Source organism: Euprymna scolopes, chromosome 45, assembly GCF_053919585.1.
Source record: "Euprymna scolopes isolate OS-2025 chromosome 45, ASM5391958v1, whole genome shotgun sequence".
Taxonomy (NCBI): Eukaryota; Metazoa; Mollusca; class Cephalopoda; order Sepiida; family Sepiolidae; genus Euprymna; species Euprymna scolopes.
Window position 1 is genome coordinate 57,538,289 of NC_136526.1, and position 19,821 is coordinate 57,558,109.

Below are 19,821 nucleotides of genomic sequence, written 5' to 3' on the forward strand. Positions count from 1 at the left end.
TGTGAACACATTAAATATTGCGAATATAGGATACATACTAATCCCTTATCCTTGAGTGGCCATTGGGCCTTGATAAGTGGTGAACTCCATGTAAAAAAAAAAAAAATCTTCCTTTCCACTACTTTAATGGCTGGCATACTATTTTAGACCATAGCTATAAACATTTTCCTGCCGCTTCTACACTATGAGAACGAGATTTTGGAAATCGTAAAACTGAATTTCACATGCAAACAATGGTATCTACGTATTCCTCGTATTTTAAAGATGATTATATCCCAAAATTATGAAAATCGATATTATTTATTAAAGAAAATAAAATAAAATAAAAAATTTGATGAAAACGATCGTAGGACACAGGAGAGTTCAAAGGGGAAGTAATTTTCCGTTTTGATTTAAACAAGATAGTGGCAATTTTCACCTGCTAACGCAATTAAAGTTTTTTTTTTTTTTTTAATAATTCAATCATATTCGTGTAATTTCAACTGCATAATTTCCATTTGAATTTGATGAAAACGATCGTAGGACACAGGAGAGTTCAGAGGGGGGAAGTAATTTTCCGTTTTAATTTAAACAAGATAGTGGCAATTTTCACCTGCTAACGCAATTAAAGTTTTTTTTTTTTTAATAATGCAGTCATATTCGTGTAATTTCAACTGCATAATTTGGAAGTTACCATTCAACCATTGTAACTTATTTGAATTGACAAAAAAATCAGTTGAAACCATTGATTTTTTTAAAATCTGAAAACTCCATTTATTGACTACAAAATCTCGTCCTAATTCTGTAGAAGCACTTCCCCCTTTTTTTTAAACTAAAACATAGCAGTTATTCTACTTGATGAATTTTCGTAATTTTTGAATATATGACTATTTTCGGCATGACAAGTAAGTACTGTTGTTTTGGGTTAAAACCACTTTTTTTTTTTTTAAATGATTTGAAAATTTCTGAATGCGAAACTCTCGATTAAGTTATTCGTTTGAATTCCGTTTCTGTCAATTTGTATTGCTATTTCTTCAGTATTTCAAATAGAACTTTTAATCTGATGGGAAAATATTACAAATTAATGACACACACAAGAAAAATAATTTATGTAGCGAATAATCGATGTTTAAATTAAAAAAAAAAAAAAAAAAAGACATTAAACAGCATAGTGAAAAAAAAAAAATACGAAAATGTGCGTGCTGGTACTGAACCAAGAATTTTATGCACGTGTTCTACAAAAATTCCACAAGTTGAATTTAAACAACAACAAAACAAAAAACAAAAAAACGTAAGTCAAGTATAATTGCATTTTTGTTTTTGTGTGTCTGCGTGTTAAAAAAAGTTGTGCAGTTTATAAACCGTGCTGCTTTTTTTTTTGGCCAATGTCAAGTTTCTTTCCAACTGCCCCCAAACTTTAAAATGATTACTTGAGTAAGTTTTCGGTGGTGCTAAAAACGAATATAACATTTAAATTTTGATCAGATAAGTAGTTTTCATGATATGAAGAAATTGCTTTTCCAAAAGGTGGGTGGGAGGGGATCAGTCACTTTCCTATATAAATTTAACGTAAAGTGAGCACCCTCTTTCTGGCCACCTAGTAATTTCTTTATATCATAAACAAATTTAACTCCAATTTAGGACACTTATAATGCTGTCAGTAATTTTACACGAGCGGTTTACAAAAACCATACTTTTGTTTTTCGTTTTTTTTTGTTCATTATAGAACTTGTATAGTTTATATTTAATTTAATCAATTTTTTTAAAAATTTATTTTAATCAATTTTTTTTAATTCTAATTTAATCAATTTTTTTTTTACATTTATTTTAATCAATTTTTTTTTTTATATTTTAATCCCAAACAAGGCACAGTGCCACTTTGATGTAAGGGATTACTACCAGGGGCATAAGTTGCAGGGATACTCTGTAGGAGTTGAGCAGCAAGGTGTCTGGTTACATTTCACTTGAACTTCTGTATGTCAGTATAGTCGAGGAAGCAGGAACCTGGAAGGGAATTCCAAAGTCTAGCAGTTATGGGAAAAAAACTATTAGAGTTTATTAGGCTTTCTTACATCTACGGATTTCTAGTGTGTAGGGGTGGGATTTTGTTGCTTACTAGGTTTATTTATATTGAGCGGGTACAAGAGCTTGTAGTTCGATGGAACAACCCCTACTTTCAGATGCCAAAGTAGTTATGCTTGTTATTTGGTGTTTTAAGTGTGTGCAGTTCAAGAGTTATAAATTGGTGCAACGACTACACTTTAATAGCGAAATTTGAAATTTTTATTATTGAATTTCAAGGCAAAACAATGTCATGTTGCAGTAATGAATATATCCAAAAATTATGAAAAACGATCATGCAAGAAAAAGTTAGGGAAGAAAACATTTTTTGGCAAAAATTAGCAAAAATAACATGTTTGGCTAAAAAGCATAGTAGAGTTCCAAGGGGAGGTAAATAGCATGTAACTGTTTCCAATATTTAAAAATAAATTGTACGTTAAAAATCATAAATGCTTTTAGAATAACTGAGTTACTTCCCTTGTTATTATGTCACGTCTGATGAATAAATAAATATAGCAATGTTTTGTTTTTAAACAATACAGTAGTATCTAAATACTTCTGGCATTCCTTTTTTACGAAGGGATCGCTACTTATTAGGGCCCAGAAGCCACTCGAGGATAAGGGTTAATGAGTGTATGAAAGTTAATGGGAAAATCTCGTAGTCATTGTTGGTAGTGTAGGTTTGGTAAATTGGATTATTTAAGCTCATCAAGAACTTGTTTACATTGAACTTGAAGACGACCGTATTGTAGTCAGTTGGAAAACAGGAAAACAGAAGAGAGTTCCACAGGCGTGCAGTTCTAAGAAAGAAACTTTGTTCATGGAATGTACACTTAGGTTTAGGCACAGATAAAGAGTGGGGGAAAATTATTGATAGTGGTTTCAGATAGACGAGTGTTTTTCATGAAAGTCAGGCAAAAGGGACCATAGATTGGAGCTCAGACGAGCACTTGCCATGAAAATAACGATAAAGTAGAGATGGGAAGTAGATATTGCTTTTAGTTAATATTGACACAAAAAAGTCAGTAGATATCAGTGTTTTTGATTTTAGATCGACTTTTTCATTTTCCAAAGTTTACACTCATGAACTTTCTCAGCCATCTTCGTTAACAAAAAATTAGATGTTATTTTATTTGTGACTGGAATATATTTCCAAAGCTTTTGTAATGGTCATTTGTACAGCTTGAGCAGGTATTGTTTGTAGGAGTCGAGAATATCTCCTTGTAAATCGGTCTTTGTTCCTGTCGGGCTGGGTCATCATTCTAGTAAGTGTTAGAAGTTTTACTTTCTCTTTTTTTGTTCACTTAACGTTCATCCCAAACAAGGCATATTGTCACATGGACATGAGGGGTTACTGTTTAGGGGAGATGAGCAAGATTTTGGTTTACATTACATTTAAACTTCTGCATGTCAGTACAGTCAAGGAAGCAAGTAACAGGAAGGGAATTCCAAAGTCTAGTTGTCTGAGGTAAGAAACTATTAGACTAGTAGAGTTTCTGGCATTTAGAGGTCTCTACAGTGAAGGAGTGGGATTTTGTTGCTAAGTGGGTTTGTAGGGGTATGTACGTGGAGTTAGCACAAGTGCAACGAGTTCATCAAAGCACATTTCATTAAAATACTAGTAAAAGAGGCACAGGAATGCAACATTGCAGTGATGGGACAGGGGGTAGTGCTAAGTTGACAGTGCTGGAGCTATTAGATTTGAGACTCTTTGGACTTTCTCCAAGAGGGAGAGACTAGCAGCAGATGCACCAGCCCAAATGTGGCAACAATACTCCATGCCTAGGTACAGGATACTCTCAAGTGTGAGTAAATTTCTAGCATGATGGAGGGAGCCCACCTTATTTGCAGCAGCCTTTGCAATGTTCTCATAGTATTTGATCCAGTTTATATTGCCTGTGAATATTTAGTTAAGGTGTTTAAAGAAAGAACTGTCAGGTAGGTTGTTATTAGTCATGGATATCGGTTGTTGGGAAGGTTTCTTGTAAATGTTAAAGCAGATCAGCTTGTCTTACATTGAATGCTACCATCCATTTACGGCTGAACTCCGCTACAGTCTGGAGGTCGTTTTCTAATGGTTCTGCCATTGTCTTAGATTTGTGTACATCCGTTTTTCTCTCATGTGTTTTCGTAAAACGTTGTGTCATCAGCAAATATACCCATCTCAGAGACAATGTTATCAGGGAAGTTGTTTATGAATATCAGGAATAATAGTGGTTCAAGGTTAGTTTATTGCTAATTTCTTGAAACGCCTCTACCAGGGAATGTCGACTGGACTGCTCAGAAATTTTTTGTAGACTAAGTGGACTTCTAGTTCATTTAAAAACCCCACCGTATTTTGTGTCTAACCTTTTTTAAAAACCCACCTTATTTTGTGTCTAACCTTTTTAAAAACCCCACCTTATTTCGTCTAACCTTTTTAAAAACCTCACTTTATTTTTTTGTCTAACCTTTTTAAAAACCTCACCTTATTTTGTGTCTAACCTTTTTGAAGAGGAGATAAATATAATTCTTATGAAAATATTTATACAGGTGCAGATGTTGCTAGTTTCCATCCATAGCCCTTGAGCCCCTGGGGGACATAGGCCATCTACAACTTTCTAGATGCTTTTGTAGCGAGGAGTTCTTTTCACAGGGTGAGGGTGCTTGCCCCATGCCCAACCTTCCCAGAAGGTACATACAGTGCCTAGCCTTCCCAAATAATCACCCATCTGGTACTGACCAGGCTCAACGTTGCTTAACTTCGGTGATCTGGCGAGAACCGGGGTGTCAACATGATTGTGCTGCACATGCTAGTCTCAGTCTTTTCCATATATACTGTTATGCCATGTGTTCTTTAAAATTGTCTGATCTTTTCCTGACTTCCTTTTTTTCTAGCCAGTTTGACTCACTGACATAGATGCAGTCTTTCCCATCTGCTAATAAAACACAGGTTGGTGAGACACCATCTTTATCATCCGCTAATCAAAGCTTGCCACACCAATCCTAGCTAATAGACAATTGGTAAACCATTAATTTTAGATTTCTTGCATATTCACTAAACCTCTGCTCACGCTTCTGGCTTAGCTAGAATGACATTTTTCTCAATAATTCAAGAATTACAACAAATTTGGTAATTCTCATCAGTTGAAGATTCATTGTTTTCCTCGCTTGTTTTTTTCATTCAATCTATAACTCAACCATATAAAAATTATATATATATATATATATATATATATATATATATATATATTGCTTTGAAAAGTATGAATGGAGTCATTATGGGTGAGAAAAAAAAACAAAAAAAAAACAAGAGAAACGGGAAATTGTATAGAGACAAATCGACTAAAAAGAATTATAGGTAAAAAAAAAAAAACATCGAATAAAAAGGATCCATACGAAATTTCGTGTAAAAAAAAAAAAAATTGAGGGATCTAGAGGTTAACCTTTCGACCGGCCCTTTTCAATAGATCTCGTTGGTAAGTTACATTAAGTTAACGAATGAGAATGGAAAAAGGGGAGGAGATGAAGTCGAGAAAAAAAAAAATATATATAATTAAGAAAATCCGTTGTCTACAAATAAGTATAGACAAAACAGAAAAACCAGCGTACATGTAGACTTTTTTTCTTTTTTTTTTTTTAAAGTTCTTTAAATAACTCTAATTTATGTGAAAGTTCTTTTTGTCTACAAATATATATATATATATAAAATAAAATTGGAAATTCAATTAACTTTCTTGAAGTTATATATTTGGATTTTACCATCACTGGATTATTTATCTTCCTCCAGACTATCCATTCATGTGTAAACACCTTTTTCTTCACCATATTCACTCTGCTTCATTTTTTTGTTTTCAAGTAAGATTTTTGACTTACTTGTTGTTTCATCAAATACTTTTGCATGCAAAATCCGATCCCGCATTTTGCTAATTCCTACCCTCTGATGAGAAGGAAAGTATTTCTTCGAAACTCCGCGGATTAAGGACTATCCACTTATCAAGTGTTTCCTTTTCAGATTAAATATGTTTTTAACTCATTTCAAAGTGTTTTTTAACATGTTTTATTAACTGTTTGCTCGTATATATATATATATATTCAAGCACGTCTGATTGAACACGACTGTTATTCTTTTTTCAAATCTTTCTGGATATCTTTTCCATTCGCTGAGCGGTCTTTTTTATTTCAGCCAGCATGTTGTACAAAACGGCACCTAAAAGTTGCTGTTCGGCTGTATTCTTCTGAAGCGCTTTCTATTGGTACGTCCAATTATTATCAGGAGGGATTATTGTTGGACGCACCGATAGAAAGTGCTTGAGAAGAATATGGCTGAACAACAAGGTTTGGGCACCATTTTATACAACATGCTAGCTGAAATAAAAATGGCCACTCGGCGAATGGAAAAGATATCCAGATAATCGGAAAAAAGAATAACTCTGATTTTCAATCAGACATGCTTGAATAATGACTTGCTGCCAAAATATACAAATATATATATATATATATATATATATATATATATATATATATATATATATATATATATATAAAAATTCAAAACAGCATAATGCAAACATATTATGAGGTATTTACAGCTTCTCTTCCAATTTTCGGATTTTAATGACATCAAAACACAGTTTATTTCCTTTTTAAGCATTGATTGTTGCTATTTCTTCTGATGAGTTAAGGGGATAATAGATTAAATGATTGATATAATAAAAAATGATTGATTGTGTGCTATGAAACAGATGCTGTCAAGAATTTTAAATGTCAACTGAATCAAAGGAATAAATTATAAGATGTTCAACATCATGAACTTTGGAATATAGTCTTTCATCATTTATTCACTATATTGCTCTGTAATTACATTGAGCTTTTTAAATAAGGATTGGTATATATTATAAGAAGATATATTTCTACAGAAATTTAAATATATATATATATATATATATATATATATATACAGGGATACTCCCCCCCCAAAAAAAAATGGGCCCCAATTTTAATTAGGCCCTGTTTCTTAGTGTTTTGTCTGAATGAAAAGAAACTTTGGTCATAACTAGTTTATTATATTCAAAACATCACATCAAAACACTAGCGTCTTTGGCCTTTTTTTTCTCCGTCTTACAGCATATGTTCTAGATGCCCTCCATTTAGCTCCGTGCATTTCTTGAGGCGCAGCACAAAGTTGTCCATGACGTTCTTACAGACCAAATTGGTAATGGCTCTCATCTCCTCCCTAATGGCTTCCTTGAGTTCCGTGATGGTTCTGGGTTTCTCTGTGTAGACTCTGTCCTTAAGATAGCCCCAACGAAAAAAATCTAGAGGGGGGGGGCTTAGGTCCGGTCTATGGGGTGCCCACCGAAAATCAGTCTTGAGACTGATCACTCAGCCTCTGAAGTTCTCTTTCAGCCAATCTCGGAACAGGTTTGAGGTGTGAGAACTTGCACCGTCGTGCTGGAACCAGAACTTGCTCATGAGCGACGGGTAGATGGTCTGGAGCTCACTCTTGAAGGTTTTGAGGACCTCCACATACCGCTCCTTGGTGACTGTCACTGCTGTGCCAGATTCTTTGATGAAGATTGGTCCGATGATGCCTCTGGCCGAGATTGCAGCCCACACCGTGCACTTAGGAGGCTTGGTGGCTACTTCATTGGGTCTGGAGGACTCCCAGAAGACATTTGTCTTGGAGTTCGCCTTTCCATCAAAATGGAAGTGGGCTTCATCTGAGGTCCAAAGGAGGTTAAGGAAACTTGGTGTCTCCTCGATCTTCTCGAGCATCTTGACTGCCATAGCCCTCCTCTGCTTCTTGTCTGAGGCTGTAAGGGTCTGCAGCATCTGTATTCTGTATGGGTAAGCCCTGATATCGTTCACCAGCACTCTCCTGCAAGTCTCACGGGACATACCAAGGAACTGATTTCGCTTACGCACAGAGCGTTTCAAACTCTGCTGGAGAGACTCTCTCACTTTTTCGACTAGCTCAGCTGTTCGCTTCTTGGGACATCCCTAGTGGCTTGGATGGTTCTCTCTGGCAGCGTTGAGGTTCTCCACGGTCCCATACTTCTCAAAGTGGTCCACCCAGTTCTGAATTCTGCTTTTGGATGGCGCCTTTTCACATTCGAACTGACGCATGAAACTGCTCTGGGTTTTATTAAGCGAGCCCGTCTTGTAGTAAAATTTAACACAATTTAACACTTTGTCCCAGCTCCCACTGGGGTCTTGGTGTACTCACGGTCGTTGATTCTGCCATGTCCTGTAAAATAAAGGCAATCTGTGAATAAATAATGGAGATATCACATAAAGTGTACACAGGGCCCGTTTTTTTGGGGGGGGGGGTCACCCTGTATATATATATATATATATATATATATATATATATATATATATATATATATATATATATATTCATCTTGATGTATACTAGTGGATGAATGGCTAACATAATTAGGTTCAATATTAGAATAGTGTAATACATCCCATTAATTATATCCCCATTTCACTTTACTTAGGTGTTAAATTTTACAGTGCTAGCCAAACTGATGAGATGCAGTTCATTAGAAGAGAGTGTGATGCTATTGCTTCACATGAACAATAGCATCACACTCTCTTCCTGCTGACTGTTTTCCCCTGACTCAAGATTATGATTGATAAGCATCTCCTGTTTTTGCAATAATGATCTTTAATTCTTGTTAGCTTCTTTTATTAAGCAGCTTCACGTTTTGTCTGGAGTGATTTCCATAAAAATTTGTGGTATTTTTTACGACCTGCCCCAACATAGTATAAACACCCCAACCACCCCATGTTAAGAACGGCTTTTGTGGTTGGGAGAGGTGTTTATTCCGAAAGCTGTTCTTAACATGGGGAGGTGGGGGGGGTTATAATATGCTGGGGCACGTCGTAAAAATTTACCAAAGTTTTTATTTTTGAATATGACTACTACTACTACTACTACCACTACTGCAACTTTTTGCCTTTTTTTCTTGAGTTTGAAGGTTGGACATTTGTATTGTAAATTTGGTTGTATTTTTTTCTTGAGTTTGAAGGTTGGACATTTGTATTGTAAATTTGGTTCAATTGCTTATCTCCATTTGATTCAATCCATTTCCAATGATGTGACAACAATACTCCAGGCATGGGCGAATGGCGGCCTTGTAAAGGTACAGGATACTCTCAGGCATGAGTAGTCTTCTAGCTCGATAGAGGGAACCCACTTTCTTTGCAGCAGCCTTTGCAATCTCCTCTATGCATTTGTTCCAGTTCATATTGTCCGCAAATGTTAGGCCGAGGAGTTTGAAGGAAGAATTCTCAGGTAGGGTGCTATTGGTAGTTGAAGAGGTGTCTTGTAATTGTTTAAGGAGAGAAGCTTAGTCTTACTAGCATGAAATGTTGCCATGCGTTTGCGACCTCATTTCACTGAAGTTCATATTCTAATGATTCTTACATTATCCTAGATTTATGTACATCCATTCTTCCCTCATACATGTTATACAGCATTGTATCATCAGCAAATATGCCCATCTCGGACACAATATAATCAAGGAAGTCGTTTATGAATATTAGGAATAATACTGGTCCAAGGATCGATCTCCTAAATTAATGTTATGCTGCTTGGATGAACGTCCATCAATTACAACTTTGATGGTCCTATTATCTAAGAGCAATCTAATTATATTTAGTATACATAAAGTTATACCATTCAATTTAATTTTCGTTAGCAGCTCCTTGTGTCAGACTTTGTCAAAGGCCTTGGATATAACAAGGGTTACCCCACAGGCTTCCCCTGCCTTCCACCAGTGCACGGATATGCATTCAGAGATGATTGTAAAACTATTTGCAGAAGAATGCCATTGCCTAAATCCATGCTGTTTGCCCTTGGGAGGATTTGCTTTTTCGAGGTAATGGATTAGTGCTTGATTAGTTAAGGTTTCAAAGATTTTAACAAAGAGGGGAAGGAGACTGGTATGGCAATAATTGAGAGGGTCAGTCCTTTCACCAGCATTCTTGCACACTGGTACCATAGAGGCCATCTTTCAGCTATTAGAAAAGTGTCTAAGCTTTTTTATGATATTGCAGACATGATAAGGGATGATTTTCACATCATCTAGTTTCGCTTCAGTTTACATAAGGGAAATTTGGGAAGGAGATGTTCGTTGGCTCTAAAGTGGAGTTTGAGGCGAATCACCAGGCAAGCAGTTCTACTTTCTTAATTACTAAGAATGCGACCTGATTGTTGGATAGTGGACGAATTGTTTATTGCCCTTAATTCACTACACTATGATAGATTTTCCAGAAATCACGAGTTCCTATCTTTTGCGATTCTATGCATTTCCTGATTATTTTAGGATGTCTTCTTTTGACTGTGGTTATTTCTCTCCTACAATGATTTCTAGCATCTACGAATTTTTGCCTATTTCTATTTGACTTATGTTGTACGAACTGGCAGAATGCATGTTGTTTTTGTGCAATGGCAGATTCACAGTCTGTAGTAAACTATAGGAGTGAGTGTGGTTTGCTATGATACTCCCATACGGGAGCATGTGCCTCAATACCCATTTTGCATTATTCATTTGTCTCATTGGCATAATGTTCAGCAGAGAGAAGATATCGGCCCATAGGGCATCTCTGACGGGTTTTCTGATGGCTTTTTAGTTAGCCCTATTGTAGTACCTTGTTATTTTGAGCAATGGCTCCTCATCTTGGGGTTAGGATTTAAGTGTGATGTCAAATGATACCATTTGGTTGTGTTTCCAAGTAGATTGTGGGTATTAGTCACACAACTGAGTACTGTGGTGAGAAATAGGTCTAAAAATGAAACCTGCTGGGGTTCACATTTTGGTGGGGAATTGGCTAATATAGAATATATAGAAGCGATAAGAAGAGTGTCCAGCTGCATCTGTGGAACGTGAGAAACCAAGCCAATTTTTATGGTGGACATGAAAGCCACCAATCACATGTATTTGGGTGTTATTATCTAAAGAGAGTGCTGCATCTATACTATCAGACTCATTTTTCCATTTTATTCATGTGAAGCGTATAAACTTCATCTTCTCAGAAATGAGACAAGGTAATATGTTAAGTTTTGAGACGTTGTGTTGAACAAAGGTGGCGGCGTAGTTCAGATCAGTAACCAAGATGGCGGCATAGTTCAGATCACTAATCAAGATGGCGGCGAAGAATTAAATGCGGTCCATGATGTAGCAAATGGCGACCTGATTGAATCCAAAATTCGACAATTTTTATAATAATTTTGCAACGTTTTCATTGGTTGTTTAGCGTTGGTGATAAAAAGGATTGGCGAATCCATTTGTCTCATACCCCGCATCACAAGTCCAAAACATTTTACATAATAAATTTATTAATGAGACAAGGTAATAAATCGATTTTTATTAACGAATGGATGATTTCATTAATTTTTTTTTTACACAGGCATCACCACATTATCAAGGCCAAGAGGCCACTCGAGGATAAGGGTTAAAGAGTGTACAATAGAAATTGGACAATATAGTTATCATTAGTAATGGAAATTTGGTGAATTTGTTGACTTATATGGAACGGCTCATCAAGAACTTGTTTACATTAGACTTGAAGACAACCATATTGTAGTCAGCCGGAAAGCAGGAAAACGGAAGACAATTCCACAGGCGTGCAGTTCTAAGAAATAAGCTTTGTTCATGGAATCTACGTTTAGGTTTAGGCACAGATAAAGAGTGGGGGGAAATTATTGATAGTGTTTTCAGCTAAATGAGTGTTTCTTGTGAAAGTTTGGCAAGGGGAAACCATAGACTGAAGCTCAGTCGAACACTTTCCATGAAAATAACGATACATCAGAGAAAAACTCGCAACATCTCTTCTGTGAGATAGAGGTTGCAGGGAAGAGAAAAGGACATCTCCTACGAGGCTACGAAGTCTATTTTGAACTCTATGAATTTCAATGACAATAAAAGTTTTGAAATGGTGGAACATGCGGTAATCCTTATTTAATCCTAAGCAATGTTGGGTCTTCCAGCTGGTTTCCTATAAATATTTTTTGTAATTTAAATTTTTTTCTTTATTATCAGATAAGTATATTAAATTAAAGAAAGAAAAACTTGGACCTTTTTTAATCATTTTTCCTATAAAAATTCATTGTATTTTTCTTTATTTTACAGATAAATATATTATACTAAAGAAAGAAAGAAAAATCTTTGTTCACCTAAGAAACACAAGAAAGAGAAACATCATTTGGTTCACATCACTTTTTAAATTTATAAAAATCCAGTTTAATATTGAAATTAAAGAAAGAAATTCAGTTTTATATTTAAAGAAAGAAAAGTCTTGGATCTGTGCTGGCTCATGGAGGAGGTGATGTCATATGAAGAGTATAAACTTTCATCTTGTCGAAAACAAGCAAAGTGTAAATTTTGTGCATCTGTGTTTTCAACAAGCACCAACTTAGAGAAACATGTGTGCCTACACATGCGGGAGAAACAATTTTCTTGTCAAATCTGTGGAAAAGCATTTTCCCAGAACCATCATCTTAAATCACATATCAGAACGCACACAGGTGAGAAACCTTATCTTTGCAACATTTGTCCAGCAGCATTTTCACAGCATCCTCATCTCAAATCCCACATCCGAACACACACTGGAGAAAAACCATATTCTTGTCAAATCTGTGAGCGTTCGTTCTCAGAGAAGAAAGCATTAAAAATCCATATGCAATCACACTTAGGAACTGAAATAAAGCAAAAAAGCATGAAACAGTATCAGTGTGAATTTTGTGCGTCCATTTTTGCCGAATCCACAAATCTAAAAAAACATCTGCGTATACACAACGGTGAAAGACCATACATATGTCGAATTTGTGGGACTGCGTTTACACATAATCATCATTTGAAATGCCATGTTAGGACGCACACAGGTGAAAAGCCATATTCGTGTGAGATTTGTGGTTCCAAATTTTCACTAAATCACACGTTAAAAAATCATATGAGAGTACACACAGGAGAGAAACCTTATTCTTGTCAAGTTTGTGGATCAGCATTTTCGCAATATTCCTCATTAAAAGCTCACATGAAAAAACATTGAATAAATTAAGGCTGATGATTATTACACTGTCAGCTATAAAGACATACAGACATGCAGATAAATAAAACACAGCCCCATTAAACCGGACATTGTAATATGGAGCAATCTTAAAAGAAGTATACTCATTTTAAATGGCACTCTAGATCTGCTTATTTGAAATATTCATCATTGAAAATAAATATAAAAAAAACATTAAATAGGTTTCCTTCTTTTTGATACAAACTTTATTCATTTTATTTTTATTTAAACTCAAATTGATTTGCTTGATAAAAATATATATCAATATATTTATTATACAAGATGTTCCAAATGTTATAGGCAAATTTGTCAATGAATGTGAATTTAATGAGTTCAAAGAACGTTCCATATGTAAAAAGTTGTTTATCGTATAAGAAAGAATTGAGTAGACATGCTCATTTCGGCTGGTTCCATGTGTTTTTAGTTGCTTGTGAATAAGATAGATATAAAGTTTAGCAGAGTATATATGCTGTCACTATGTGTAGTAATTCGTGAATGTTGACCGTCCTGTGTGCAAGAGATTAGGTTGTATTGATTATTAGATCAGGGTTAAGGTTTCGAATGAAGCAGATTTCATTTTTTTCCATCATAATTTCCCTTTTGGCAATGGTTACAACCATTTGTTTGATTAAAAATTCGATAATATGCGTAAACGCTTACTTAAGTGGTCTTATGATTTTGACCATGACTGTATATACATATATATATAACGTTGAATATCTCGAGAACTATTAAGGATAAAGACTTGAAGAGAAATGAAAAATCCAAAGACTTTCAAACAACTTAATGCAGTTAGCTTAAAAATTACACCACTTTGATCTTACCATTCATAGTTTAAAAAATATGAAGACTTGAAATTTGTTCATGACTTTTGGAATACCCTGTATAATATGAATATATTTATAATGTGTATTTAAATGTATATTTAAATATACAGCATAATGTATAATGAATATATTTATAATGTGTAGTTAAATGTATATTTAAATATACAGCATCATCATGTTGACACACCTGTTCTCGTCAGATCACAGAAGATAAGCAATGTTGAGCCTGATTATTACCAGATGGGTGACCATTTGGGAATTCTAGGCGCTGTATGTGCTCTCTGCTTATCTCGGCATTTGTTTTCAGTCATCCTGTACATACAATTCACTTGCCACTGGTATTTAACAATGTTGGCTCAAGAGAGGTGTGGTTAGAGATTGCACACATCCTGCTACAAAAATTATATGCACAGGCATATATATATATATATATATATATATATATATATATATATATATATATATATATATTAAAGAAAGGATGATTTCATTGATTTCAGTGACAATAAAAATGTTTTAATACATATATATATATATATATATATATATATATATATATATATATATATATATAAAAGGATGATTTCATTGACAATAAAATATTATATATATATATATATATATATATATATATATATATATATATATATTAAAGCAAGGATGATTTCATTAACAATAAAATATTAATAAATATATATATATATATATATATATATATATATATATATATTAAAGAAAGGATGATTTCATTGACAATAAAAGCATTGAAAGTGTTTAACATTTGTGGATTGTTATTTAGTCCTGGACAATGCCAGGTCTCTGCTGGTTTCGTAAAAATATTCTCGGTATTTTAATTTTTTTTCTTTTTGTTTATTTTTTCGATAAACATATCCATTAAATTATGCATAACCATTAAATAACCATTATACATAACCATTAAATTATGCATAACTAATAAAAAACACATGCTAGCACCAAGAGGGTGAATTTGATGACAAAAATGTAAAATTCATTTTTTAAAGATTTTCTTAAAGTTTTCTGTTATTTGGCCAGCTGCTCTTATCACAACTGCTTAAACTGCTTATTCTTATCAGAGTCCATGTTGTTTTAAAATCATTATTGAGGTTCTCATATTTTGTCTTTTCTCATTCAGCTGTATTATCTTTTCTTGTTTAACTATATTATCTTTTCTTGTTTAACTCCATTATTTTGTCTTTAAAGTATTGAACATTCATGGATCCTTATTCAATCTCGGTCAATTTCGGGTTGCCTCGCTGGTTTCTTGTATAGATTCTTTGTATTTGAATGTGATTTTTTATATTTAGATAAATAAATGCATTAAATTATATGTAATTAATAAAAAAAAAACAAGTGCTAGCCCAAAGATGGCAGACTTGATGATTAAAATGTAAAATTGTAAAGCTATTTTTTTATAAGGTTTCACTATTTCTCTTCAGTTCGCTTTGAAAGATCAACTTTTGAAAGATCAACTTTTGAGAGATCAACTTTTGAGAGATCAACTTTTGAAAGATCAACTTTTGAGAGATCAACTTTTGAAAGATCAAATTTTGAAAGATCAAATTTTGAGAGATCAACTTTTGAAAGATCAAATTTTGAGAGATCTAGTTTTGAGACACCAAATTTTGACTGATCAAATTTTGAGAGACCAGGTGGTTTTCTCGTGAAGCTAACAATTGTCTTTATTACAATTTGTATTTATATCCGAGGGATCTTTTAAGAATAGATGTTCCCTTTCTGCTCGCTATATTAGCTATGGTTTGGTCTTCCAGGAATCGCCTCACGTATTATGGGTTTTTTGAGGCCAATGATTCTGATCACAACTGGTATACTGTGTTTTCTGTCGAATCTTTTTTCTATTTCCTTATATTTTGTTATCTTTTCTGGTTAAGCTTTCTTAGTTTGGTCCTCCAGGGATTGTTTCCAATTATTTATTAGAATGTTTTCATCATGCAAATTACACCTACAAAAACAGGTATAATGTTTATTTCTTTCAGAGACCATGTCGTTTTTAAATAATTTTTTAGGTCCTGATATTTTATCTTTTTTCATCCAGCTCTATTAAGGCCAAAGTCATTTTTTTTACATAGGCGTCACCACTTATCAAGGCCAAGAGGCCACTCAAGGATAAGGGTCAAAAGGACAATAGAGTAATCGATAGTAATGGAAGTTCGGTAAATTTGTTAACTTAAGTGGAACGGCTCATCAGAAACTTGTTCACGTTGGACTTGAAGACAACCATATTATAGACAGCTGGAAAGCAGGAAAACAGAAGACAATTCCACAGGCGTGCAGTTCTAAGAAAGAAGCTTTGATCATGGAATCTAGGTTTAGGTTTAGGTACAGATAAAGAGTGGTGAAAATTATTGATAATGTTTTCAGCTAGTCTAGTGTTTCTTGTGAAAGTTTGGTGAGGAGGGGACCATAGATTGAAGCTCAGTTGAACACTTTCCATGAAAATAACGATACATCAGAGACAAACTCGCAACATCTCTTCTGTGAGATAGAGGTTGCAGCGAAGAGAAAAGGACATCTCCCACCAGGCCACGAAGTCTATTTTGAACCCTATCAAGGCAGGACAAGTCTTTTCTAGCAGCTCCTGTCCATATGTGGCAACAGTATTCCATCCTTGGACATATCTGGCTCTTATATAGATAGAGAATTGCATCAGCAGTGAGATATCTACTGGATCGATAGAAGGATCCGACCATTTTTCCAGCGGCCTTGGCAACAGATTTGATGTACCTATTCCATTTAAGATCAGGAGTAAAGGTCAAGCCCAGAAGCCTGTCAAAACTCCCCCAAGACGAGAGCCATTCATTTTAATTGATGCCAGATGGGGATCAGAACGTTGATGATGTAAAGATAGAAGCTTGGTTTTAGATGCATTAAAAGTAACCAGCCACTCCTTTCCCCATTGTACAACGTGATCAAGAGGAGAGAGAATCGGAGAGAACTTGGTCGTTTATGGTCTTAGATATGCTACCATAGATGGTAGTGTCATCAGCATAAATGTCAACGAATGATGTAAGGATATGATTTGGAAGATCATTAATATAAATCAGGAAGAGAGTTGGGTCCAAGTGTAGAGTAGTCAAAAGGACAATATAGTAATCATTAGTAATGAAAATTTGGTAAATTTGATAACTTATATGAAACGGCTCATCAAGAACTTATTTACGTTAGACTTGAAGACAACCATATTGTAGTCAGCCGGAAAGCAGGAAAACGGAAGACAATTCCACAGGCGTGCAGTTCTAATAAAAAAGCTTTGTTCATGGAATCTACGTTTAGGTTTAGGCACAGCTAAAGAGTGGGGGGAATTATTGATAGTGTTTACAGCTAGACGAGTGTTTCTTGTGAAAGTTTTGCGAGGGGGGACCATAGATTGAAGCTCAGTCGAACACTTTCCATGAAAATAACGATACATCAGAGACAAACTCGCAACATCTCTTCTGTGAGATAGAGGTTGCAAGGAAGAGAAAAGGACATCTCCTACGAGGCTACGAAGTCTATTTTGAACTTTATCAAGGCAGGACAAGTCCTTTCTAGCAGCTCCTGCACAGATGTGGCAACAGTATTCCATCCTTGGACGTACCTGGCTCTTATATAGATAGAGAATTGCATCAGCAGTGAGATATCTACTGGATCAATAGAAAGATCCCACCATTTTTCCAGCGGCCTTGGCAACAGATTTGATGTACGTGTTCCATTTAAGATCAGGAGTAATGGTCAAGCCCAGAAGCTTGTCAAAACTTGAGGCCTCCTGAAGACGAGAGCCATTCATTTCGATTGATGCCAGATGGAGATCAGAATGTTGATGATGTAAAGGGAGAAGCTTGGTTTTAGATGCATTAAAAGTAACCAGCCACTCCTTTCCCCATTGTACTACATGCTCAAGATCAGAGGAGAGAGAATTGGAGAGAACTTGGTCGTTTACTGTCTTAGATGTGCTACCATAGATGGTAGTGTCGTCAGCAAAAATGTCTACAAATGATGTAAGGATGTGATTTGGAAGATCAGTAATGTAGGTCAGGAAAAGAGTTGGGCCCAGGATGGACCCCTAAGGGACTCCAGCATTTATACTGTGAGCTTCTGATTTTTGCCCATCAACTACTACTCTTATGAACCTATCAGAGAGAAATGATTTAATAATTGAGAAGACGTTTCCAGCTATACCATAGCTAGAGATCTTATGAAGTAAACCTTTATGCCATACCCTATCAAAGGCCTTTGATATGTCAAGAGCAATTGCCCTAGAAAGGTTGCCTCTGTCAAGAGATTCGCTAATCCTATGAGATATAACTGTAAGCACATCTGCTGTAGCTCTAGCCGAACGGAAACCATATTGTGTGTTACTAAGAAGGTTATTTTTGCTGAGATGGTTGATTACTTCTGTATTTAACACAGATTCCAGCAACTTAGTCATGACGCACAGGAGACTTATTGGCCTGTACTGAGAGGGGGATGAACGATCACCTGACTTCTTAAATACAGGGCATACTGATGAGATTTTCCAGGGTGATGGGAAGCAATTCTCCTTAAGACAACGTTTAAACAGTTTTGTAAGTATGGGTGCTAGTTCTGGTTGAAGTTTTTTGAGTACTATAATTGGAATACCGTCAGGGCCGGTTGCTTTACTGGAATCAAGGTTTTTGATTAGCTTGGCAACATCACATACAGATATTTGTATATCACATAGTGTGTTTTCTGATACAGGAGGAAATATTGGGGGTTGGCGGCCTTGGTCGCAAAGGGTAGAATTGGCTGCAAAGAGTTTGGCTTTGTCTGATCCTGACGAGATTACCTCAGGTCCATTGATGATAGTTGGGATAGAGCACACGCTTCTGTTCAGGATTCTGTTTGCAATTTGCCAAAACTGGTGGGTTTTGCAACTGTGACATTGATATCACAGTTCTTTCGAGCTTTTTCCATATTACAATATCTGGTTTGATGGCCTTGTCGTTTATGTATCTGCCGGTTTGTATGTCTTTGCCATAGAACAACTGTCACCTTTCTGTCTGATTTTTCAAGCTGCATCTCTCCACAGATCTTCCAATGGAGGTATTTACATACTTTTTTCTGCCAGACAAGTAAAGACCATACGCCAATAGTACTGGACATCCAAAATTTAGATTGCTTGATCTCTGAATTGTTGAGTTGCAAAACCTGCACTATCCATTTGCTTGTAAGCCAGTAATTATTTTTAATTTACTTGTGAATAATCATTGATTTTGACTAGCTATAATGAATCTTTCCACACAGGGATTAAACAAGAATAAATTTTTTCTTCATTTAGAATCGAATAAGAATAAGAATTAAAGTAACAAAACATTAACTTTAGAATTTATCCGAACATCAACATATTTCCGTCTTTCGCAGCTTTTTTCTTTATTCATGCGAAGCGTATTTACATTATCGGTCCCTTGTCTTTTCTTCTGGGCACAGTATGTTCCCTTGTGACCTCTGAGACCACATTCATAACATATTTTGTTCCTAAACCAGCAGGTCTTATTGTTGTGTCTTAAACTACCACAACATTTACACTTTAGCTTTGGGTCTTTGTATCCTTTAAGGATCCTGTGTTCTTGGAACCTGGACTTTCTTGTGGTCCCTTGCCTTTTTACTTGCTGCACCTTAAAAATATTTTTCTCTTCAATGCGAGTGTTGTCTTTCTTTATGTTAATCAGACGTTGACACTCTTCAGTGACTTTTTGCAATGTTATGTTAGGATCCGCCTCCATAATTGTTAGGATCCGTGAACGTATATCTTTGTCCCTTGGTGCTGTGAGACCTTGTACAAAGATTAAACATTTAAATTGGTCTGCGGAAATTTCATTCAATTTAAATGATTCGCATAAACAGTTCACAGTGC

At 35.2% G+C, this 19,821-nt stretch overlaps 1 protein-coding gene, 1 long non-coding RNA gene and 1 pseudogene across 4 annotated transcripts in view; 2 read left to right on the forward strand and 1 right to left on the reverse strand.

Annotated features, from left to right (window-relative positions):
• Positions 1-981: 981 nt before the first annotated feature.
• On the forward strand, positions 982-13,280 carry LOC145269732 (uncharacterized). Its single transcript, XR_013865215.1, has 2 exons — positions 982-1,270; positions 12,165-13,280. It is a non-coding gene; the product is annotated as an uncharacterized LOC145269732 (long non-coding RNA).
• LOC145269731 (uncharacterized) overlaps positions 6,556-19,821 on the reverse strand; it is a 51,481-nt gene continuing 38,215 nt past the window's right edge. For 2 of the 3 annotated variants that reach the window (XM_080125454.1, XM_080125455.1), the window contains exon 3: positions 6,556-8,269. In XM_080125454.1, the coding sequence (XP_079981580.1) occupies positions 7,405-7,920 (516 nt within the window). In that variant the 5' untranslated portion in view covers positions 7,921-8,269 and the 3' untranslated portion in view covers positions 6,556-7,404. Of the gene's footprint in view, positions 8,270-11,385; positions 12,731-19,821 lie in introns of those variants that run through there. The other variant, XR_013865213.1, reaches the window with a different exon arrangement.
• LOC145270009 (5S ribosomal RNA) lies at positions 14,089-14,205 on the forward strand (annotated as a pseudogene).